Source organism: Carassius auratus, chromosome 2, assembly GCF_003368295.1.
Source record: "Carassius auratus strain Wakin chromosome 2, ASM336829v1, whole genome shotgun sequence".
In the NCBI taxonomy this organism is placed as follows: Eukaryota; Metazoa; Chordata; class Actinopteri; order Cypriniformes; family Cyprinidae; genus Carassius; species Carassius auratus.
In genome coordinates, this window is record NC_039244.1 from 4,343,044 (window position 1) to 4,366,283 (window position 23,240).

At 37.5% G+C, this 23,240-nt stretch overlaps 2 protein-coding genes across 5 annotated transcripts in view; one reads left to right on the forward strand and one right to left on the reverse strand.

Annotated features, from left to right (window-relative positions):
• Positions 1–1,171, reverse strand: part of LOC113113249 (zinc finger CCHC domain-containing protein 2-like) — a 15,039-nt gene extending 13,868 nt beyond the window's left edge. Inside the window, exon 1 of the mRNA XM_026279403.1 lies at positions 437–1,171. Coding sequence (XP_026135188.1) covers positions 437–1,000 — 564 coding nt within the window. The 5' untranslated portion in view covers positions 1,001–1,171. The remainder of the gene's footprint in view (positions 1–436) is intronic.
• The window catches only part of LOC113113221 (collagen alpha-1(XXI) chain-like), a 24,976-nt gene extending 1,782 nt beyond the window's left edge, over positions 1–23,194 (forward strand). The window contains exons 2-31 of one of the 4 annotated variants that reach the window (XM_026279395.1): positions 2,484–3,024; positions 3,313–3,436; positions 3,874–4,437; positions 5,115–5,280; positions 5,422–5,647; positions 5,875–6,048; positions 6,600–6,677; positions 6,907–6,918; positions 7,000–7,083; positions 7,201–7,254; positions 7,334–7,387; positions 7,461–7,514; positions 7,591–7,626; positions 7,758–7,805; positions 7,895–7,948; positions 8,088–8,132; positions 13,086–13,139; positions 15,545–15,589; positions 15,975–16,028; positions 16,531–16,584; positions 16,763–16,816; positions 17,274–17,345; positions 18,179–18,214; positions 18,556–18,600; positions 19,324–19,356; positions 19,654–19,800; positions 19,880–19,934; positions 21,724–21,915; positions 22,007–22,084; positions 22,171–23,194. In XM_026279395.1, the coding sequence (XP_026135180.1) occupies positions 3,352–3,436; positions 3,874–4,437; positions 5,115–5,280; positions 5,422–5,647; positions 5,875–6,048; positions 6,600–6,677; positions 6,907–6,918; positions 7,000–7,083; positions 7,201–7,254; positions 7,334–7,387; positions 7,461–7,514; positions 7,591–7,626; positions 7,758–7,805; positions 7,895–7,948; positions 8,088–8,132; positions 13,086–13,139; positions 15,545–15,589; positions 15,975–16,028; positions 16,531–16,584; positions 16,763–16,816; positions 17,274–17,345; positions 18,179–18,214; positions 18,556–18,600; positions 19,324–19,356; positions 19,654–19,800; positions 19,880–19,934; positions 21,724–21,915; positions 22,007–22,084; positions 22,171–22,361 (2,844 nt within the window). In that variant the 5' untranslated portion in view covers positions 2,484–3,024; positions 3,313–3,351 and the 3' untranslated portion in view covers positions 22,362–23,194. Of the gene's footprint in view, positions 1–1,284; positions 3,025–3,312; positions 4,438–5,114; positions 5,281–5,421; positions 5,648–5,874; positions 6,049–6,599; positions 6,678–6,906; positions 6,919–6,999; positions 7,084–7,200; positions 7,255–7,333; positions 7,388–7,460; positions 7,515–7,590; positions 7,627–7,757; positions 7,806–7,894; positions 7,949–8,087; positions 8,133–13,085; positions 13,140–15,544; positions 15,590–15,974; positions 16,029–16,530; positions 16,585–16,762; positions 16,817–17,273; positions 17,346–18,178; positions 18,215–18,555; positions 18,601–19,323; positions 19,357–19,653; positions 19,801–19,879; positions 19,935–21,723; positions 21,916–22,006; positions 22,085–22,170 lie in introns of those variants that run through there. The other 3 variants (XM_026279399.1, XM_026279390.1, XR_003293566.1) reach the window with 3 other exon arrangements.
• Positions 23,195–23,240: the final 46 nt, after the last annotated feature.

Consider the following 23,240-nt stretch of genomic DNA (forward strand, 5'->3'; position numbering starts at 1 on the left):
CATGTAAAGACCATGGTTTTATCACCTCCCTTACAAAATTATCCATGGTTTTACCACAAATAAAACCACAAAAACATGGTTACTATAGTTAAACCATGGTAACCACAAATTAACAATGGTTTTGCTTCACTAACCATAGTATTTGTAGGAAAACTGGTTATACAAATAGTAATCAATCTGCCAAAAAACAACAACATGGCCACTACACTTTTACTATAGTAAAAACATGGTTAATTTTCATAAGGCCTGAAACCATCAATGTTGCATGGTACTGTACTTTGCCATGACTTTTTTGTAAAGGTGGTATTCCCCCAAGGATACTATTGTATTGCGATGTTAATTTGGCAATATGAATATGATTGACATGCACTTACCGTGGTATTTCTGCCATATTTGTTAGTGTAATGCCAGTGATTTTGATATAAATATAACACACCCATCTTTGGAGTCGATCCAACTGCGCTCGGAGCTCTTCCCGCTGATAGAAACTGAACGCCGGGTGTAATGATCCCATCGTGAAGAGCAGCCGCAGTTGATCCACGGTCTCCTGCTCCGGTAGAGCGCCACACATCCCGGCGTCCATTCGACTCAACGTCCTGAAGAGAATCCCGGCGCATTCACTGCTCTTGGATCCGAGCAAAGACAAATAAACGAGCAGTTTGGACAGCACAACTGGGTCGCTTACGTTCACCAGCCCCTCCAGATCAGCGGGGCAGTTGGCCCGGATCTCATAATCCCGCAGGACGGTGAAATCTCTCCGGGCCAAATCCTCCAGACAGGCGCCGAGGAAGCGTAGCTCCAGCGGCTGACACATATGCAGCAGCCCGCAAAGCAGCTCCACGCGTCCGGACGGGTTCAGCTGTAAGCCGAACCACTCGAACACCGTCTCCTTGTCGAGCTGAGCCGCTCCGGTGCCGCTCTCCCGATCGGATCCGTTAACGGAATTCAAGTCGCATCGCCGATTTTCGCCTCCCGCCGCTCGCAGCTTCATCTTCATCATTATCAGCTCTCAAACACGAACATCAGAGATGGAAGTCCATGGATGGTACCTTCTGACAAGTATTTCGGCATCAAAACACGATGAAATACACGATTTAAGGCGAAATTTCGTTTAAAATTCGCCGTCTGTACTCTGACGGTGTGGCTGTGGTCAGTTTGCCAAATTACTCGCCTGCCGTGCCTCCAGAATATCCTGTCAATCATCCGTGACTCCGCCCACTTGTCATAAGAGTCGCAGGGTCCTAAAACTCATCCTCTCTAATTTTTTATTTTATGGGGTAATTCGACTGACAAAATATATCGAATATATAAATAAGAAAAAATACGATTCGTGCCATAACTAATTGAATGAGGCAAATACGAAATATATTAAATGGTTTAACTGTGTTATAATCATATAGGTCTACTCGAGTGGCCTTATGCTTTTTATAAAATGAATGTTCTAGAAATATGATAAAAGATAACAGTGTTCATTTAATTACATTTATTTAACCACGATAAAATAATTATTACGACAAATTGTATAGTTCCCTAATAAGAGACAATGCACGCTCATTAATTAATGTGTTGGATAATTGATACTAGCAATGCTTTTTTTTTTTTTTAAATAAAAAGCTCTTTATGTAACAAATGATAACATCCTAACAAGTTGAATAAGTACTTTACCTAAATGGTGTGAGTTAGTGTTTGATGAATCTGACAAACATTTGTTGTCCTTTAAAAAATACAGTAGCTTTAATGACGTTGTACGTGCGCTTGTTTTACTTGAAAATCGAAAACCCCAAAGAATAAATAAAATCGAAAACAAGTCTGAGTGTATATTATTTCAAGTGTATTTATACACTTTCAAATTTACTTGGAGTAGGAAATAGGGAAACATTATTTATTTAAACTGGTGAATGAATTGCAATACCATCATGAACCATTAGATGTTCCAGAGCCCCGGATTTAAGAATACAAAAATAGAAACCATTGGTATACTCAGTGTAAAGACCATTGTATCCACCAGAGGGCGCCATTGTATATCCGTGGCAAGATGTGCATATTTCAACACTTTCTCTGCAAATATCAAAACCAACCTTCCCAATACCACAATTTCCTTTCATATATTAGGACAAGCAGAAACATTCCCCATTCTTGAGATGGATGCTGCCTTTATTCCCTTTGCTTTTCCACCTCAAATCCTCCACACAACAAATGCATTGTATTTCAGCGTCAGTACATCACATAAAAATATTTGCACACTATTAAACTAAACTCACACGATTCAGTTCACTTGTTTATGTCTCCTTTGGTACCTGGGGCGGCCCACCTTTGATCCAAAATAGCTGTGCTACTATATATATGTGTGTTTGAACAGCAGAAGTCGGTGGGGTATAAATATATCCACAGGGAAGTTTAGCAAAACAGGTTTCTCCTTCCTCAGGTACTAATGTAGTTGAATGTGTTACTTTCTTTCTAAACCTCTTTTTATTCATAAACAGGCCAGTGGAGAATGACGGTGGTCCCTGAGGAGTTATTTCACACTCTTAAGATTCAAAGGAAGGCACCAACATCTGTGTTTAAGAATCTGGATTAACAAACTATGTACTACTGGAGGAATAAAGGCACAGTCTTCACTGTAACACAGAAGCCATTGCACAGACATGATATTAATATAATGTCAATGGACTCTTGTAAATAACTCAATGCATGACGGCAGAGAAAATAAAGACGTTTTGGACTGCACTATTTGTGGAATAGGCCTCTGAGGCTCGGGACCATTTGGCTTGACTTTCTTTGAAGAAGGTTTTGTGGAGGGTTAAACCCGTACTCCTCCTTCTCTCTGTCGCTCTTTCATTCTGCCCAGGAACGGCTGTACGTCACTGTGGGTGCAGATATAAAATAGTCTTTGGCTGGATCTTGCCACTGCAGCACTGTACTGTAATTCATGTCAGTGATGAGAGCATTTTTAGCTGTTGTCTTGTAACCTGTTGGGGGCAAGTCTCTGTTTAAACTCGTGGATATCCAGGATTGAGATTGCTGGTGAGAGAAGGGCTTATTATGCTTTTTTGGTAATTCTTTATAAGAATATTTGATGTTGTCTCAGTTTAACCTTTCTAAGGGCAATGGTATTATAAAATATACCATGGAAAATCGTACAGTACAGTAAATAAACGTTTTGGATGCATTTGTTAAAATAACTTACTTATTAAACAGTGCCTAGTATGCATTAAAATACCATAGTGTTATCATATATATATATAGGTGTGTGTGTGTGTAGATGTATAGATAGATATAGATATTGTACACAAAATTTCATTTTTTCCCCAGGCATTTTCTAGCTGCTGCTTGGTTTATTGTTGCCATACCATGTGGACATGGATGTTTTCTTCACTGATTGTTTGTGTTTTGTTCCTGCACACCAGTGGATTCCAGAAAGAGGACTCTCAAGCTGGTTTGGCATCTTTTTCTTAGTTTAATACTGTATAATACACTAGTCAAATGGTTTAAATGATGGAACAGTATTAAGCTGCATTAAAGCAACACTCTTGAGGCATTACTGTAGCTCAAACAGTAGAGCATGGCATTAGCAATGTCAAGGTCATGGATTCAATTATCAGGAAATGCATGAACAGATCAAATGTTCACTTGGTAATTAATACACCTGCCAAGTGCATAAATGTAAATTAATATACTTGAGAAAATGACTTCTGTAATACTTATTAAGTCATTCTTGTGATGACACTGTAGGGTGAATTCAGGTAAATTGGTTGAGATGCCGGTCAAAAATTGGACAAATGTACCTGACTTCACTCTACATTTGTTCAAGAACTGTAACCATACTTGGTCTGCATGTGGACCATGTGGGCAAATGTTTTCCTGGGTTTGCAGGTTGTAGCACAACTCCCAATGACCTTGCGTTCATCATTGATGGCTCCTCAAGCTTGGGGACCCCTAATTTTGAAACTGCCAAGCGTTGGCTCATCAACATCACCAGTGGCTTTGACGTGAGCACCAGGCACACTCAGGTGGCAGTCATCCAATACAGCGACACCCCTCGACTGGAGATTCCTCTGGGAAAGCATCAGAACAGCCAAGAACTCATCGAGGCCATCACCTCCATGTCATTCCTGGGGGGCAGCACACGGACCGGCCGTGCCATCAAGTTTGCCACAGACCATGTCTTTGGTATGCCTAACCGCACATCCCAGACTCCCAGAAACCGCATCGCCGTGGTCCTCACTGATGGGCGCTCGCAGGATGATGTTGAGGATGCTGCCATGGAGGCCAGAACACAGAATATTGTTCTGTTTGCAGTTGGTGTGGGAAATGAGATAACGAACTCTGAATTGGTGTCTGTGGCCAACAAGCCATCTTCTACATACGTGCTGCACGTGGAGGACTATAAATCCATTGCAAGCATATGGGACCTGATGGAGCAGAAACTGTGTGAAGGTGAGTCGTCCTAGACTTTGGAGCATATTTTTCTCTGTAACCAGTGACATCTAAACCTTAGGACCCAATGCATGTGTTTAATCCTGAAGATAAACTGTTTGCCATGACTCAGCAAAGAATATCATGTGTCAAGATGCTAACAGACCATTGGAAATTCTGTGTTTGGACTAGTGTATTTTTAATGGCATCTATTTTCAGTTGTTTAATTGAGTGTATATTCATTTGTTTTATTTTTTTATTGTGTTATTTTTTAATTGGGGAAACTTTTTAGTTACAGATGTCTCTGATGTTTCTCCTCCCTCAATTTTAAGTTAAATAGTTTGAGTTAAATAGTTAGAAAAGTAATGCGGATAGCAACTCAGATTTGGTCTTGAAAGAATTTGATGAGTCACTTTTGATTGCAGTCAGACTTTGGTGTTTTGGCAAATTGGAGCACAGTTTTGAGACTTTGCTGCTCTTCTGGAAAAACTGAGAATCTGGAAATCTTAATGTTCATGTGCTTTCTATTTTATCTCATTGCTGTCTAGGAGAAACGATTTAAAGAGATCTCATTAAACCAGAATTTAAAAAAAACATTTTCTTATTCGGTTACTATTGTGTGGTTATCTAAACACTCTTTGATTCAAAGCATCATAGTTGAAGTGCAACTAAAGTGTTAAAGATTCTCTCATTCACAGAATCAGTGTGTCCAACGCGGATCCCTGGGACAGTGAACGATCAGAAGGGCTTTGATCTAATGAGCCTGATGAAGATTGAGCAGGTGGCTCAGAAGGTTCAGGGATCTTTGATTTCAGAGAGAGCATCTCAGCTCAGCGCTCAGATGGACATCACCCACAACACCAGGTGATTTGTGTGTGTGTGTGCTGCATTGTTTGTGTTCTTGCACACGTCAAACTGTTTGAATTCTGTCACTGTGATGTAAATGAGATGTTGAGTGAACTGTTGTGGTTGAAAAATTCAGGCTACTTTTGATGTTCTCCATAGAGAGATCTTTCCAGAAGGCCTTCCACCAGCTTTTGTGTTTGTGGCCACTTTGCGCTTGAAGAACCCAGCTCACTGGATGAAGTTGGACCTGTTAAGGGTGTTGTCTCAGGACGGGGTTAAGCAGCTCGCCGTGACTTTGAATGGAGCAGACAAATCGGTCACTTTCACCTGCACCAGCACTCTAAAGAAAGAGCAGACAGTCATATTTAATGCCCGAGGCATCAAGGTCTCTGAAATTTTTATATCACTCTTAAATCGAATTAATAAAATCATTGGTTGCATCTGAATTCACATGGTATCTGTGCTTAAAAATGATCCAAAATTAATTTCCATGAAAATTTCCAATCAACATCAAAGTAGATACTTTTAATATGTAATCTGGCATGCAGTTATTATTAAAACACCTACACAGTAAGAATATGTCTTTTAAAGATATGATTTATGTCTCTATAGAGGCTCTTTGACACAGACTGGCACCAGCTGAAGTTCCTGGTGAGGTACAAACGCATCACCTGTTTCATAGACGATGTATATGTGGAGGAGCAGCTCCTAGATTCAGTTGTTCCCATCTACATTAACGGAAAGACTCAGGTCTCCAAGAGAATCAATACTGAGACTACAGTCCCTGTAAGTGACTCCAACACTATTTTTGACAGCCGCCTGATCACAAGCTTATATGTGCCAAACTAAGAGAAACTTTGAAGGCTGATAGTTTGCTACCAATACCAATTGCAAATAAATGCACAGACTCTATTTAAACTGAACAGAGATGACATCACTGAATTCAATGATGTTGACTGTGTCTATGTAATCTATTTATGTTTTTAAAGTGTATGTATGCAATGTTTTTTACAGTTTTATAATAACAACCTGCCAGGGACTCCAGATGAAAATTAGTCTGTACGGCTATATCTGGCTCATTTACATTTGGACATTGTCCTTATGTTTATTAATGTGCATTGTCCCTTTTAAATAAATAAACAAACAAACAATGATGAACTCCATTTAACTTTCATTTTGCATTATTGACACACTAATGAATGTTGTTCAGTTGCTTTGACGCAACGTATTTTGTTTAAAGCGCTATATAAATAAAGGTGACTTGACTTGACCACAATATTGTTCGACAAACGGTCAAATCAAAAGATTTCTGTTGTGTCTTGTGCTTCTTTACTCAGATAGTGCTACAGAAGTTACGGATCTACTGTGACCCCCAGCAAAGTGAGAGAGAAACAGCATGTGAAATCTACTCTGTGGTAAGACTGCTTCGTGTTGATCTTGCTAGTCCCTGTTGGTGTCAGCCAGCATGGTGTTTCTATTTGATTTGATTTATTTCAAGAAGGTTAAAAAAAAAAAAAACGTTGTTCGAGGACCAACAAGGATGGTGATCCAGGAACATATCCATTTTGTATAAATAATGTTAAGTGTTATCTGCCTCCAGTGATTTCCTTGCCTCTTTAATGTATTTTTCTCTGTTTGTTTCAGGATAATGACAGGGTAAGTTTCCTGCTTTTTAAAATGTTTAATAATTGGTGATTGATTTAGTTTATGTTTACGTGCAATGTGTTGTATTCCCAGTGTCCTCCGGATCGCTCTCCTGCTGTAGAAGGTTGCGACTGTCCTAGTGGTAAACCTGGTCTGCCCGGTCTACCTGGGCCTATGGTGAGACATTTTTTAAACTATGCATATTAATATATTCATAGGCAAATATACTGAGGTGTTTTGCTTGTTCGGGACATCTGATTAAAACACATTTATCTCCTTATTGTTTGAATGCAGGGCTTCAGAGGGGAGAAAGGCAGAGAAGGACCTCCAGGCCCTGATGGTAAACTGGTAAGTACAGCAGAATTATTTGTGCCATTCATCATGAGGCTTGGACGTGTGTAATCACCACGATCTGTTTGTCCACCAGGGGACACCAGGAGAAAAGGGAGCATCTGGAGAGCCTGGCCGAGATGGAGAGAAAGTGAGTGAAACGTCAAGAACATTCTCTGATAACCTCAAAGCTTTACGTTAATCTTTTATTCCTCCATTTATAGGGTGAAGCAGGTGAACCAGGACAAAAAGGGGAGCGAGGGCTGGAAGGATCCAAAGTATGTCGATTCTGAGATTTTCATCGTCATTAATATTAAATGGCTTGTATAATTTGTTTCTCCAATCTTTTAATAGGGTGAAATGGGACCACCAGGGCCTTCAGGACCAACAGTGAGTCTCAAACTTTCTGATCATTTAATCTAAATGTTCTGTTGCTGTGTTTAAAGGTTATATCCATAAAGTTTCTCTTTAGTAAGCAAAAACTACAATGACTAAAATGATTCCCTTAAAATCTCCTCTAGGGCACTTCCAAATTGGATTTAGATGACTTGGGAATTCAAGGAAGCAAGGTTAAAAAATCAACATATCCTATCAATTCTATTGAAAATGACAGGAAATGACCAATGACCAAACACTGCAAACTATTGTGACCTTACAGGGAATCCCAGGAGAACCAGGGGAAATGGGACCACCCGGAAAACCTGGACTGAATGTAAGAAATCTATTTTAGCATCTGCTTGTGAATGTTTATACTGCACATTACTGATCATTGACAGTTTTATTCCACTTTACAGAATTCTGTTTTAAATTCAAGTCTTTACAAAGTCTTCTTTGTTCTTTTTCCTCTGCAGGGTGAACCTGGGACACCTGGTCTACCTGGACTTACTGGTCCCAAGGTAAGACAGATTTCAGACTGACGTATCTAAACCTATGATTACAGTATTCAATTACCACTACTTCTGAAATCATAATCAGTCACAACCAGGGACGTTTTTCTGGTCCCTGTGATGATGCAGGCATATTAAAAGCTGCAGACTCCAATACTGCAGAATGTATTTTTTTTTCTCTTTCTAGTACAAATATCTAAGCATTTGTAGATCAATTTACATTTACTTGAGTAGCAAGATAACTTAAGCCATTTAGACTTGTTTTCTTATAAATTTATCAAAAGTAAGTTTATGCTTAAAATGAGAGTAAAACATTAACCCCCTTTATTTTGATGAATTTATCAGAAAACAAGACTTTCTATCTTACTTCACTTGCATTTCCATCTCCCATTATTCGCATCAACCCTTTTTTTTGTGAATTTAGGCATTTTTATTCCCAATTTTGCATTTCCATCTGTCGATTCTGATGCGATACTTCAAATGTACATAAAAGCAGGGTCATGCAAACCCAGCTATTGTCAGTCAGCACTGGTTGTTTTCTGTCAATTGTTCATGAGAATGAATTCACTTCCTGTGTCATTACAATGCTGTACCTCATTAAAAAAGAAAATAATGCATCATTTTGTGGTGTATATTTTCAGGGAAACCCCACCCAACAACGTTTTGTTCCGTAACCCATGAATCGAAGTGATTTTGATGACTTCTGTCTTGATTTTAAAGTTGTTTTCCTGTTCGAGCACACAACATAGACAGGCAACCCTAGACAGTTTCAACTTCACACCCAGAGTTTCTAAGTATTTAAATCAGCACAGGGTGAAACCATCAGATGTGTTAGGGACACGTTCAGACGTCCTCTCACACAAGAAAGTCCAGGATTATTTTAAGAACAAGGGCATATTTGTGGCCTTGTCGTCGAACCTTTTTATCCGTCTCACTGACATTTTTCTTAGATTTTTTCCAGCAGCAGACTGTCGTCTTGCCCAAAGGTCTATATATAGCTACTTAAACACCCAAATTATGATTGGTCAATGACACAGTACACATCACAAGCTGCTCTCTGCTCTAGATGAATATAAGTTCACATGCCAGCCAAATTACTGTGTGCTGCTTACATTTTACATCAGCTACGCTTGAAAACTGTGGTATAATTATAAATAATAGATGAATGTTGCTTTATGAAGTTTGTGTATCATGGCAAAGCTCATTTTCAGCAGGATGTTGACACTACATAAAAATGAAGCCACTGTAAATATTAAAAACCCATATAATGAATATTGTAGTGTTGTAGGTCTACCCAGATGAGATTTTCAGTGCTCAGATGTTGCTCTTATATAGCTCAAGAGACTTCCTGAACTTATCATCAGCTTTGTCTCTGACATTTCTCTTTGAGTATATTCTGAGATACAGATAAAATAAATAGAGATAAAAACAGAGCTCATACTCAGAGCTATGATGTCTGATTTGCAGTTTTAGACATATGTATATTTTTATGATTTTTTTCCCTCATAGAGTAGTTTGAGCAAATGAGTGGAGTTTTATAGACATAAATTAGAAGTCTGTCACTCAGATCTATTTTCAGGCTGCATCTGTGTGCTGCCCGTTCTCTGAAAATTAGTGCCACCCTGCCATTTACTGCCCTATTAAATCAAGTCTGTTTATTAGTAAGGGTTTTGAACTGACTCTTGGCGGCACTCAATGTTTGTTCAGGTTTGGATGTGGCTTTGTTTGAAAGATGCAACATTTAGATTTTGTTCCGCAAAGCTATAAAATAACCTTTTAAGACATTTGGAACATGTTTTGTAATGTTCACTGAAATGACATAATTTATAAAAAAATATTTATAGAATGTATTTTGCCTTTAACATCATGCTTTAATGCTCACTCTTACTCAAATGAATGATACTTTGGTCTTTTTGATCAATTATTGTAATACTGAAATGATTCAAATCTCTTTACACATAAGCACTAGAGCCGTGCAGTTTAGTGTTTAAACCCAGAAAACAGCGTTCATGTTTCTTCTAGGTTTTAATTTACCTGCTTGATGCATCACACAGCTGTAGTAGCTACTTGTTTAAAGCATGCAGTGGTTTTTTGATTCATGTTAAAATTGAAAATTTTAATTTAAAAGTGAAAATTGAACTGGACAGGATAGCTGTTATCATGTTTGCTAGTTTTTGTTATTAAGTCCTGGCCTTCCCACTTTGGATCTGAGACAGAATTGCTCACTGTAGTGGTAACACCCAAATCTCTTTACCAAATCTGGGTTTCATGTGGTGTGCCAGAAGAGAGCTCCCTGTAAGGGTGGGTGTCCCACAGCACAAGTGGTGCCGCCAACCCTGGAAACAGCCTTTAATCATGACATGCAAACATACTGTACATGTATATGGACTGTTCAAACACACAGAACCCAAGAACAACTCATGACTATGTTGATTACGAGTTGATTTATTTAAACCGAAATGGGTCATACTTAAGAAGCGTGCCTGACGCGGCGCTGGCGCGCTGCTGCTGTAGAGGGAGACCATTGACAGACCAGGCTCATGTCTTCATTACAACAATATATACTTTTTTCTACACACCTACACCTACGCCTACTGATAAAGGACACCGTCAAAAGTATTGACGGCGAAATAGATTATGTTTGACAGGTGCAATATTTGAAAATCGATAATTATTATTATTATTTTTTTATTACATTTATATCTGAATTTATGTCAACCTATAGACTTTCAAATATCAAAATATCAGGAATTCATATGTATTTGTGTACAAAATGACATTTAAACACATTTTCCTATTATATTTAGCCTGGAAAAGCTTCCAACACGCGCGCGTGTCGCGGTAAAAATAGGCGTCGGTTCTATTTCTAGCAAGCAAGCGTTTGCCGCGCGGCTCGAGCCGCGCCTGAGACGCGCGTCTCACGCAGGCGGTCTGTAAGCTCTAACCTGTTAACATGGGAGCCGAATTAAAAACTGACACGCCACGCAGCTGAGACGCTATTCATGTTAACAGGTTAGAGCTTACAGACCGCCTGCGTGAGACACGCGTGCTTTATCAGTAGGCGTAGGTGTAGGTGTGTAGAAAAAAGTATATATTGTTGTAATGAAGACATGAGCCTGGTCTGTCAACGGTCTCCCTCTACAGCAGCAGCGCGCCAGCGCCGCGTCAGGCACGCTTCTGGTGTGTAAAGACACAGAATCCGCCACGCTTCTGGGAGGCTTCAGACACGCGGCGCTCACGCCACGCAGCCAGTGTGTCACCGGCCTAAGTTTCACCTGCATCAAACGTTCAGTGCACGCACAAAAACTGCCACCAAAAGTTAACAAGAGATAAAAGTCATGTGGAATCTCATAGATTCCCTTTAATTAGCTTTCTCCTGGATATAATTGCAGAGTGACGGTATAAGGTACAATTATTGTTTGTCTTGTTTCAAGAGCATGCTTTGTGTGAGGTCTTTCCAAATATCAGCGTTGCAGTGTAAAGTCTATATGTGCATGTACGTATTTGAGTCCGCGCAGGGGCGTCGGACTCGGGGTAAAACCAGTAGGCCTACTGATTACCAGGGCCCCAAAGGAAGAGAGGGCCCTTGAAAAGTCTGGAATATATATTTTCAAGGTGGAGGGGGTGCTTGTTTAAAAAATATATTGCGATATAATATGGGTTGATGAATGTTTCAAACTGTTGTATGCTACTTTAACGAAAGAAATAGAATAATCTCAGAAATAAAACACATTATTATTATTATAAATAACTTAATCCACTAAATTTGCCTAATTTGGTGTTCCTGGTCTGTTTTTTATCTCTTTTCTGGAAGTGATTAGTCATGGGCCTCATTTATCTGAGTTTATGCACTTTTTTCTTTTTCTTTTTTTTTTTGGGGGGGGGGGGTAATTTTGGTAATATTTACTCAAACACTAAGATGCATAAGCTCAGGTCAATGAGGCCTATGATCAATCAGTTCCAAAAAGAAATACAAAACCTGTGCTAGTTAAAACAAGCTGACAAAAAGATTGAATCCAATAATTTACATTAATATAGCATAACAACAAATTTATAAGCATTTTAAAGTATTTTATTATTTGCATGGGTACTGGAAGCATACAATGTGCATATACTTATGCTGCGTGTGTACATAAATAGGATTAGCCTGCTACCCTACAAAGCCAAAACTAATAATGAAAAATGTATTTAACTAATTTATTTAAATTTGAGTGTTCACACATTTTTCCCTCTAAATCTGTAAAACATAGTCTAACAGAGATGATTTTAGATTTATTTTTGGCCAAATGTGTAGTTACAGTGTTTGCCTTTGTATGGCAGTGTGGTACAGCAGTGTGTTTTTCTGATCATATCCCATGCCTCATGCAAAATGTGGGATGTTGCATATTTTCTGACAGGTATGTTTCACAATACACAAATTCCATGCACATGTGAACAGAAACATGCTATTTTTGAATTCACACGATGGCCAGCCATAGCCCAACATCTCTGTAAAGACGGACATCTCTTTACCAAATTTCCCATATGTGTACAGCTTGTAATTAAGTACTTCAGAAGGTGCAAAAAAAATCTTTACATAAACTCTCTTTACAGCTGGGTGTAACATGTTTATATTTTAATGACAGACTGTCTCAAATTTCACACCTTACAATTAAGCTGTGTGCATATTTAACTTTTTGGTGCTTTCTCTTTATGTAATTAGTATGTAAAAAAATTAAATAAAATGTAACCCAAATTGGAACCGCAAAACTCAAATTATTTCTGCAATAAGTGGAATGCACAGTGATTATTTAAGACAAAGTGATAGTGTTTACATACAGCTTATTTCCCCTATTTCTAAAAATATGTGTGATATGTGTGAACCATATCCTCATAAATCAGTAAATGTGTGATGGCTGCAGTTTTTCTTCTTTTGAGGTGCAATATGTGATCCTGACCACTTTTGTTTTTGTTTTTATCTAGGGAGAGAAAGGAGATATTGGTGTGGCAGGATCAGATGGACAACCTGGACTCCCTGTGAGTTATTATATTTTCTTATGTGTCCTTATTGTTTTTTTTTTTTTTTTTTTTGTGTATGTGTTCTTTATTCTTTTTTCCACCTCTTTTTTTTGTTCATTAAGTTGAGGTGAAAACACTTTAGATGCATTTAAAAAAGTGGTCATTCATTTTGATTGGTTAGGTATCAATCATCTGTGTGAACCAATTAAATTCAAGTTCGGTTTTTAGGAATATTTCAACTGCTTTTCAATTAAGTTTTAACAGTTGAACTCCATTCTGGCATCTTTGGTTTGAAGTCATTTTCATGACTTATTTTATCTCTAGTTTACAGGTCGGTTCACTTTCGACATTCTTGTCCGGTCTTTCTGGTCTTCACCAGGTTGAAACTTTTGAATTGGCTCATTAGCACAATAATAATGTTATTTTATGATGTTGACACATTAAATCATATTTATAAGATGATACTGAAAGTTTCATAGTGAAAGGGCACTATAGGTAAAGTTTATTGTATGATGTTTCTGGTGGGAGGGGCCCTGTCACATGGTTTGCTGGTGACCCCACAGATTTGTGGTATGCTGCTAACTCTAGATTTGGAAATTGAGAGACCACAATGTTTACTAATTCCAGAATGCAAATGATACATGTATATAGTCATCATTAGCTGTGTTTATGCTCTACATGTTCTTTAAAGTCGTCCTGCTTTATCTTCAGTCGCACACATGTGAACCGCAGCTCTGACTACGAGGAAGGGAAATGCTTCTTTAACGCAACAGACAAGACCGTAGTCAGACTTATTTCAAAATGCCTCAGAAACTGAGACGGACTCATCTGGAGTCCAAGTCGCCAAGCTAAAAGAAACATATTTTTTAACATTAGGTTTATTACTAATTAATTGAATAAGATTTATTATTATTAATTAATTATAATTATTTTTCCTAATTGTAATGTTCTTTCTCTTTTTTACTGGCTGGTTTTAAATTTGGAAGGCCAGGCCTGCTGACCCAAGTTGCTTTTTATGAAATATTTAAAATATTCTTCATATGATCTCCAGAATTGATTAGCATGAAATAATTCATGAAACTGCTAATGTGATGCCACGGCGTGTTCTTTAAATTAAAAGATACAATAGATGATCAAATGTCTTTGTTCTCATCTGAACTTCTAGTTTGCAGGAAGAGCATGAAATAAACTGCTGATGTTGTGCAAAGCTTCATGGTTGTGGACAAAAGGGTGTCACTTCTAAAGAATGAGATTATGATTTCTTTTATTAGCAGCTGCTTTGTAAGACGGCCAACACTTGTCACACAACTCATTTGCACTTTGCTCATCTCTTTGATCGGTCATGGGGAGTGTTGGTAGATGGTTTTAAACCAAAGCTAATTTAAAGTGACTTCAGATTGTTTGTGTTTTCATTCTAAAGTCAGTTTTCATTTCCATTTCATCTGATGACTTGAAGTGATGTGGTTTAGGCCCCAATATACATATTTAGATATCCTTGGCTTAGTATATATATATATATATATATATATACATATATATATATATATATATATATATATATATATATATATATATATATATATTCATCTAGTAAGTACTCACTTTTTGGGTAATGTTTTGGCAAGCGAACGATTCTACTCATTTCCAAGCCCAGATGCTGGGGAATGGAAACTTTTGAGACATCTGTCTAGTGTCTTGTGATTAATATAACAGTTAATACAACCCTCCCTCTTTTAAAAGGTTGTGGTAAAAATTTGAATGTTCTAATTTCTCATTCTTTCCTGCAAAACCGTTTTATTTGGCCATTCATGCACACAGAGCAGGTGGAGACAGCGTTATTTCTAGTAATCGATTTCTTAATGTCAATAAATGCTCTTTTTATCTCTGCAATCTCTTTTATGTCTGTTGCCACATGCACTGTGTGGAAACTTTGCAGAGGAACATTTGTTTGATTGAACACTTTTACACTCATTCATTTCACAAGTTGTTTGGGCTGTGCTTCCTGTTTATTGACAATCAAACTGGCTCATTTGAAAAAAAAAAGTATGATATTCCCGAAATCTGGTGCAGGAAAAGGGATGTGTTGCCTGTGGATGGTTGTAGGTGTGGTGGTTTATGCCTCTCTTTTATCGTTCATCATAAACTCTCATGTAAACCACTCTAATGAAAGATTATGTGCACATTGAATGGGTTAAAGTCTGGCTTGGCATTGCTACAGAAAGGCAGTATTCAGTTAGTTTACAGGGAATAGTGGCAGTTAAATGTGCTGCCAGCATCTTAAGCCTGTGTTTTAGAGGAGATCCTTTGTAATTGTATATGTCAGTCACTGTATCAAATTTGTACAGAGAGAAAATGCCTCATACCCCCTAAACAGATTATGTTACATGAAGGCTTTTATGTGTTTTCATTTTTTTTTTTTTTAGGGTATACAGGGGCTTCCTGGAGAGATAGGCCCTGCTGGACCTCAAGTAAGAACCCAGATTAATCATAAAATATAACAAATTATTAAATATGATAAAATATAATGTTTCTTAAGCAGCAAATAAGCTTATTAGATCATGTGACACTGAAGAGTAATGATGCTGAAAATGCAGCTTTGCATCACAGGAATAAATTACATTTGAAAATGTTAAATAGAAAACAATTATATTAATTTGTAGTAATATTTCACAATATTACAGTTTTTACTGTACTTGTGATCAAATCAATGCAGCCTTGGTAAGCAAAAGTTACTTCTTTTCAAAACCTTTTTTTTTTAATCTTACCGACCCCAGACTTTGGCCAGTAGTCATTTGGAGAGAATTGATTTTGTCACAGCTTTTATGCTACTGTATAACAAAATCATTTCGACAGGGTGATGGAGGCATGCCAGGACCAGCAGGTTTTACTGGACCAACAGGACAGCAGGTATCAGCAGGAATTATGTCTTAATTCAGTGCGGTTTATTGGTCCAAGCTGTAGCTGTTTTAGTTCTTTATCAAGACCTCTAATTTGGGTCTCTAAGATGTCCAGCATGATTTGTTCATAAATTAAATCATGCGGCTACTGTGTTTTTGAGATAACAGATTTAAGATTATATAAAAAATGCTAAAGTGCATTTAAAATATTTTTTTAAATCTCAATTTACTGTAAAGGAGAGACTCAAACTATTAAAAAGTGTAGCCCAAACTCACGTCATTGGTTAATGTTACCAGGCCTATGTGAGAGCAGAATGGTTTGTACCTCAGTGTTTAAATTTACCTACGGATGACTTTCATATTGCTGACTTTGCGCATTAAACTGTCATAGGCTAGGAAAAAAATAAAAATACATGAAATATTGATGGTTATTATTGGAAAATATATGGCAAATAAAACATATTAGGCTTGAATTACTTATGTTGTCTTACTAGAGTTGTCTTTAATTCTAGGGACCCCCAGGACCAATTGGCCCACCTGGCATAAAAGGTCCTCCAGGTCCAAAAGTAAGTCATCCCAGCTAAATATTGAAAAAAATTTTTTGTTTCAGTTCTTAAGTGAAAAACCTGAAATGTAATGCGGCGTAAATATAAAAAAAAAAATATTTTTTTTTTTTTCAAAATCACCGTCATATTGCTATATAGGAGTTTACTGACATGGAGTGCAACCCTTTTTTGTTGACAGGGGAATTCAGGCTCTCGTGGACAGGGAGGGCTCCCTGGACCACCTGGTGCTAAAGTGAGTAAGGCGAGGGAGGGGAATTCCACACATAAAGGTCTGAAAATATGATATTATATCTTTACGTGACATACCTGCTGTTTCCTCAGCTGGCTTCAGGAAATAACTTTAAATAGCAGAAGCTATACTGAGCCTTCATCAAGTTCCGTAATGTTCAGAAACCTTTAATTCACTTTACATAATTCCACTGGATGGGAGCCAACAGTTATCAAGTCACAAAATACGTAGGTCTACAAAAGCCGAAGCTGAGAGACTATCTTTAATTTAGAGAGCGTGAAATGGCTGCAATTTTTATTCGATTGCATTCATTTCATCACCTCCCACATGAAGCAGAAAAGTTACGTTTTAAAGTAATGGTCCATATCGCACAATAGTCTATGTCTTCTGATGCCATACAATTGAAATCCTTTTATTTATATGGGTGTATATGTGTGTGTGTCTGTGCATGCATCCTCAGGGTTCAGATGGAGAGCACGGCATTCAAGGTCCCTCTGGCATTAGAGGTCTACCAGGTTTTAAAGGTCATAAGGTACATCCATTTTCAACACTGACAAACCTGAATTAACTTCTGCCTTACTTTAATAAAAGGCTGCATTACAAATAGACATTATCTGTCAGTCTGACTGAAAGTCATATTCTATTTTTCATCAATGCCATTTAAAGCGTGATGAAGTGGAAGTAGCAACATATAATTTCTTCCATTTTGTGAGGTACATCTGAGTCTAACACATTGTTGAAAAAGAAAGAAATGTTGGGCGGGAACTTGGTTCTGTGCATCAGTTGTTTAGATTTGAGATGTGGACGTTGCATTTGCAGTAAATAATTGGAAAATGTCTGCATTCTGTGTCGCCAGACGTCTGTGGTTTTCACTGAAAGATTCAGTTATGATAAACACGTACATCGATGAATCGATCACAATGAAATCTACTCTATAACATTCATTTACAAAATAGATGGGGGGAACTTTTTTTTTCATGCTGACATAAGTGTGAAAATGTCTCACTAAATGTTGCAGTTTCCCCTCTTTCTACCCTTATAATGTGAATAATACACTCGATTTAATGAACAAGATCACACGGACCATTCCAGAATTTTTTTAATTGTCCTTCCAAATTCTCATTCGCATTTTTTTTTCCAAGGACTATTTTCTATAAACAATAAATTCCTCCCTACTCCTCACTTTGAATCCTGTTTCTTAAGTAGGGAAACACAATAGGCTGAGTACTGAATTTTATAAACAAAAAATTATGAAAAGTGTGGAACTATTTTTGGTAAATTCACTTTTGCACTTCAATGTATTATTAAAAATATTCCTTGTTTCAGAATTGTTAAATGCCAGTGCTTCTACGCTTGTATTTGCAGGGTGACTCAGGATCACCTGGACCAAAGGGGAGTCAGGTACCGTGACTGCTCAGTGATGAGTGAAAACTTTGACATATGATTTCTAACATCTGTTCAAATGGAACATGCTATGAGAGTGAAAAAGAAAAAAGGAAGTAAAAAAAAAAGGTGTCAAGCGGCTATGCAAAAACAATTTTTTTTCTAACAGGAATTCGACCTACTAAAGATGCACACACAAACATTTTTATTGAGCAGCCAGTGTCAAAAAGTTGTAAACTAACTACCACGCATACCAGCTGATCCAGACTGATTTTACTAGTCAATGCTGGTCTAGATAAACACAATCATGCAAAACAAAAGAAACTGGTTGACTTTTATTTTTGCATCTCTCTTGCTAGGGTGAGAAAGGAAACCAGGGAGAACCTGGTGTTGCTGGAAAACATGTATGTAAAGGTCTTTATGCTTCATCAGTGGTGTTGCTACATCTGGTTATGGATTTTAATAAAAACCTACACATTAAACTTTGAAACCAATGCTTGTGTAATGGAAATGAAGACATCCCACAGAATTACAGCGAAGTTTTATCTAGAAACCTGAATATCATACTGAATAACTTTTTTTTAAAAGAAATTAATACTTCTATTCAGCAAGCACGCACTAAATTGATCAGTAGTGACAGTAACACACATTTGGGTAATACTTTATTTTAGTGACCAATTCTCACCATTACCTAGTTGCTTATTAGCATATCTATTATTAACAGGTTGTTTATTAGTACTTATAAAACACTTATTCTGCATGACCATATTCTACATTCCTAATCATAGCCCAAACACTACCTTACTAACTATTAATAAGCAGCAAATTGGGAGTTTACTGAGGCAAAATCATAGTTAATGGCGAGAATTGGACCAATAGCGAGAATTGGACCATAAAATAAAGTGTGACCGACATTTGTTACAATATATTTATATTTCAAATAAATGCTGTTTTTTTAACTTTCTGATCATCATAGAATCTTGAACACAATGTATCACTTGTTTTCACAAAAACTGTTTTCTACATTGATAATAATGTTTCCTGAGCAGCAAATCTCTTTAAATATCAGGTTATTCAAATGCAAATCAATTGCACAGGACCTGATGTACTTCTGTCGTTCTCAACAGGCTGAACCGGCCGTGAAAGGGAACAAAGGAGAGGTACAAATCTGCTATTCAGTGTCTCACATCCATTTCCTGATGAGTCAGAATCTAGAGGTCTTTCGGTTTCTTAGCAAGTGACTTAAGCTGTGTTGTTTTGAGCCAAACATATGCAGTGTCTCTCAGCATTCTCGGATCTTGTTTGCCACTCCATCACAAAGAAAAACACTTTTCTTACATTACTCAATTAATTAATTATGCACAAAAACTGAAAGGAACTTAAAAAAAAAGAAGGTTTTATATCTTGACTTCATTATGTAATGACACAAGTGAACTGTTCTCCTCACTCCTGTTCAGCCAGGTGTACAAGGGGAGCCTGGGAGCAGAGGGGCTGATGGGAAAAAGGGAGATGTGGGTCCATCAGGCCCACCTGGATCTAAAGGCTTTCCGGGTTTAGATGGGTTACCAGGGCAACCAGGACTTCCAGGTCACCCAGGGAATCCAGTGAGTGTGATGCTTATGAGCATTTATAAGCCATGCATGACAGTGATGTTTTGTTCAAATATGACACACTGTGTTGCAGGGCAAAGCACCTTCAGAAGAGCAGCTGATGAAGATCTGTGCTTCTGTGCTGCAGAGTAAGTTTCCATGCATTGTGCTGGTAAGAGTCTAATGTCTTGATTCAGTGGCAAATGCACTGACTGAGGTGGAGGCGAATGAGAAAACGAAAATAAAATATGCTTATGCAAGCATCACTTTTTCATAATTGCTCATATTTTTGCTTAGAATTTGATCAAACCCCTTACCATCATTAAATGTAGTCATATAACTCATCCTTCTTATATTTACCTAGATACTATTACCCTAGCAACCATAAAAACCAATAAAAACACGTAGACCTCCTTAGCAACATACCCACAACACCCTATTATGATATCTGTGACCTTTAAATGGAGCATCACTCGCTGGTTCTTCAGAAAATTTAAACATCTGGTACTTGATATATGTTCCTGTCTTAATATGCATTTTACATGTCAGTTGATTTTATTTTGGTAGAACAGACAAAGATACTCAAGAGGAATAGCATTTAACTCTATGATGTGTGGATATGTGCCTCACTGTCAAATAGCTACAAACATCTGGACTCGTAGGAGATTTCAGAGCAACTTTCAGTTCTCTGTAAAAAAGAGGAAAATATAAATATGGTTGTGAAATCCATCTGTTGAGCCAGCATAAGGCTATTTTTTATATTGCCGTTACTGTTGCAGATGTTACACCATCTTTTCTACACTCCTTAAATATCAATGAAATCACACTTAAATACACTTGTTGCTTGCACGTACAGTAATAATAGATCATGGTTATTCAGATGGTCATTATCGCAAAATAAATCACATCAGGATGATCTCAATGCCATTATGAAGCATCTGTAAGTTATCTTGCCATTTGACTAATAAATAAATATATATTTTTTTTCATGTGAGAATAAGAGACATAAAACTAGCACAGATACTGGTTGCCAGGAACTAAGGTCAGATATTCAGTTTACTGTTATGTATAAGAATCAAGTATTCCAGAAAGCCGTGAAAAACATTTAGTGGCATTATATCTAACAAATGCATGTACAGATGTGTATGATGTAGTGTCGTCATTTATATTAGAAAAAACCTTATTATAATATCTAAATATTTGATCTCTCTAAATTAGTGGCCCTAAACCACTAGGGGGCCTATAAATAAGATTTAAAGTGGTCATATGATGCGATTCCAATTTTTCCATTCTCTTTGGAGTGTTACAAGCTCTTGGTGCTTGAAGATGATTTGGAAAGTTGCAAAGACTTAAGTCTCAAATCAAAAGAGATCTTCTTTATCAAAGTTAAGACTCAAAAGCACTTTATTTGGGCTTCTGAAAGTAGATGCATTTAGGAAACAAAACAGCAACACATTTTATGGACAACCGTTTGGTGAACCTAGGAGCAATAATAGCATCTCAGTGAAATAACAAAGATAACAGGTATTGTTATTTTAAATGACATGAATGTCTAGAAATGTCATGTATATTTATTGCCTGAAGTATATTAAATTATTCAAACTTCTATTTTAATGATTTACTGAAAATTTTATTAAAAGAAATTATAAGACATTATACCTTTTTGTTGAATTTTTCTATTTTTCATTTTAATATTTACATTTATGCATTTAGCAGACACTTTTATCCAAAGCAACTTATTCAGGCTCAATTCAGGCTATGCAGGTTTTTGTTTTTTTTACTAGTATGTGTGTTCCCTGGGAAATGAACCCAAAATCTATTGCACTGCTAATGCAATGCTCTACCACTGAGCCACATGAATATAGTACCACTCCTAGTTTAGTACCAGATTCCAGTCAAACAGTTTGGAAAACACTGCATTAAATGCTCCTTCAACAGGCCAGCTGCCACAGCTCCTGCAGGTGATGGGTCAAAGCAGCTGCCAACATTGTGAAACCAAACAAGGACCACCAGGTGATCCAGGACCCCTGGGCTCAACGGGCCCATCTGGACCCCCAGGGTATCCCGGCAGAGCGGGGTCTCCAGGATTACCGGGATCTCCAGGGAGGAGGGGACCTGAAGGGGTAAAAGGTGAAGATTGTGTGAAAAGTTTTGACGTTCATTTCATCTTTTGATTTTAAAATCACTGAAGGGAGAATGGTGCTTGAATGTTTTTTTACAGGTGAAATTGGCCCAATGGGTATGAAAGGTGCTAAAGGACAGGGTGAAATTGGGTTGCCAGGTCCACCCGGCCCAGCAGGTATAAAAACAAATATCATTTTCATGCATGATAGTAATTTTGTTGTCTTTTTCAAGCATGTTCCGAGGTAATTCTGTCTTCCACAGGTTTGCAGGGCCCACGTGGGAATGAGGGGGAAGGATATCAGGGGCCTTCTGGTCCACCAGGGAAAACTGGCATTCCAGGCACCCCAGGCAAACGTGGGCCCCCGGGACCCATGGGAGTCTGTGACCTGTCCTCTTGTTATCAAGCCTATGACTTTCGGAACGATCCTTTCAGGAAAGGACCAAACTTTTAGCATCGGGACAGTGGGATCATACTGATTCTATGCCGTCTTTTCTTTCTCAAATGAACATTTCTGGTGCTCAGCATTGACCTCAAGAACTCATAACCTCTAAAGAAAGATGATCTTTACTTTAAATATGTGATCTGTTTTCCTGCTTGAGAATCTTGTGTTGTATGTGTTAAAATCTCTCATGAATCCATGTTTTTAATTGATTTTGGTGCATGCTCTGGCTGCTTTTTGCAAACAGAAAGGGACTGTTGAGCTGTTGTGCATTATGTTCCAAGTTTTCTGAAGAATTTGAGCAGGAAACAGACTAAAAAAATCAATCATTATTTGGTGCTCTCAAACATTGTGCATGTTCACACACTGTACAAACATCATTGATTATTTTGTGTCCTGTGACTAATTTAATTTTCATTTTCAATTTTCGTTTTTGGGTGTATTGTTCCTTTAAAGAAAATTGCTATACTGCACTGCCCTGGGAAAGCTACCTCTGTACAGGATGTGTAACAAGGATATGTTCAAAATACTTCTGCTCAAGGGCTATTGGTTAGTTTCGATAGGAACATTTTTACTACTACACCATTTTTTTATCATCATGATTATTTAATTATACTTTTAATTGTTTGAGAATTTGTCTTGTAGTTTTTAGCAGCAATCTTAATAGTGTAGATGTGGCATGTCTATTTTTGACTGGATACGTTTCTGCAAAGATTTCACATCTATTTAATGTTTCCTGTTTGTTCTTTTTCATTAATGCATATAGGATTTTAGCTTTGTCATGTTATTTAATTTTTGTAAAAAAAAATTTGAATCATTTATTTGAGCAGCTGACATTTGAAACTCTTAAAATGGCAATAAATATTTAACAGTTGTAATAAATTCTTAATC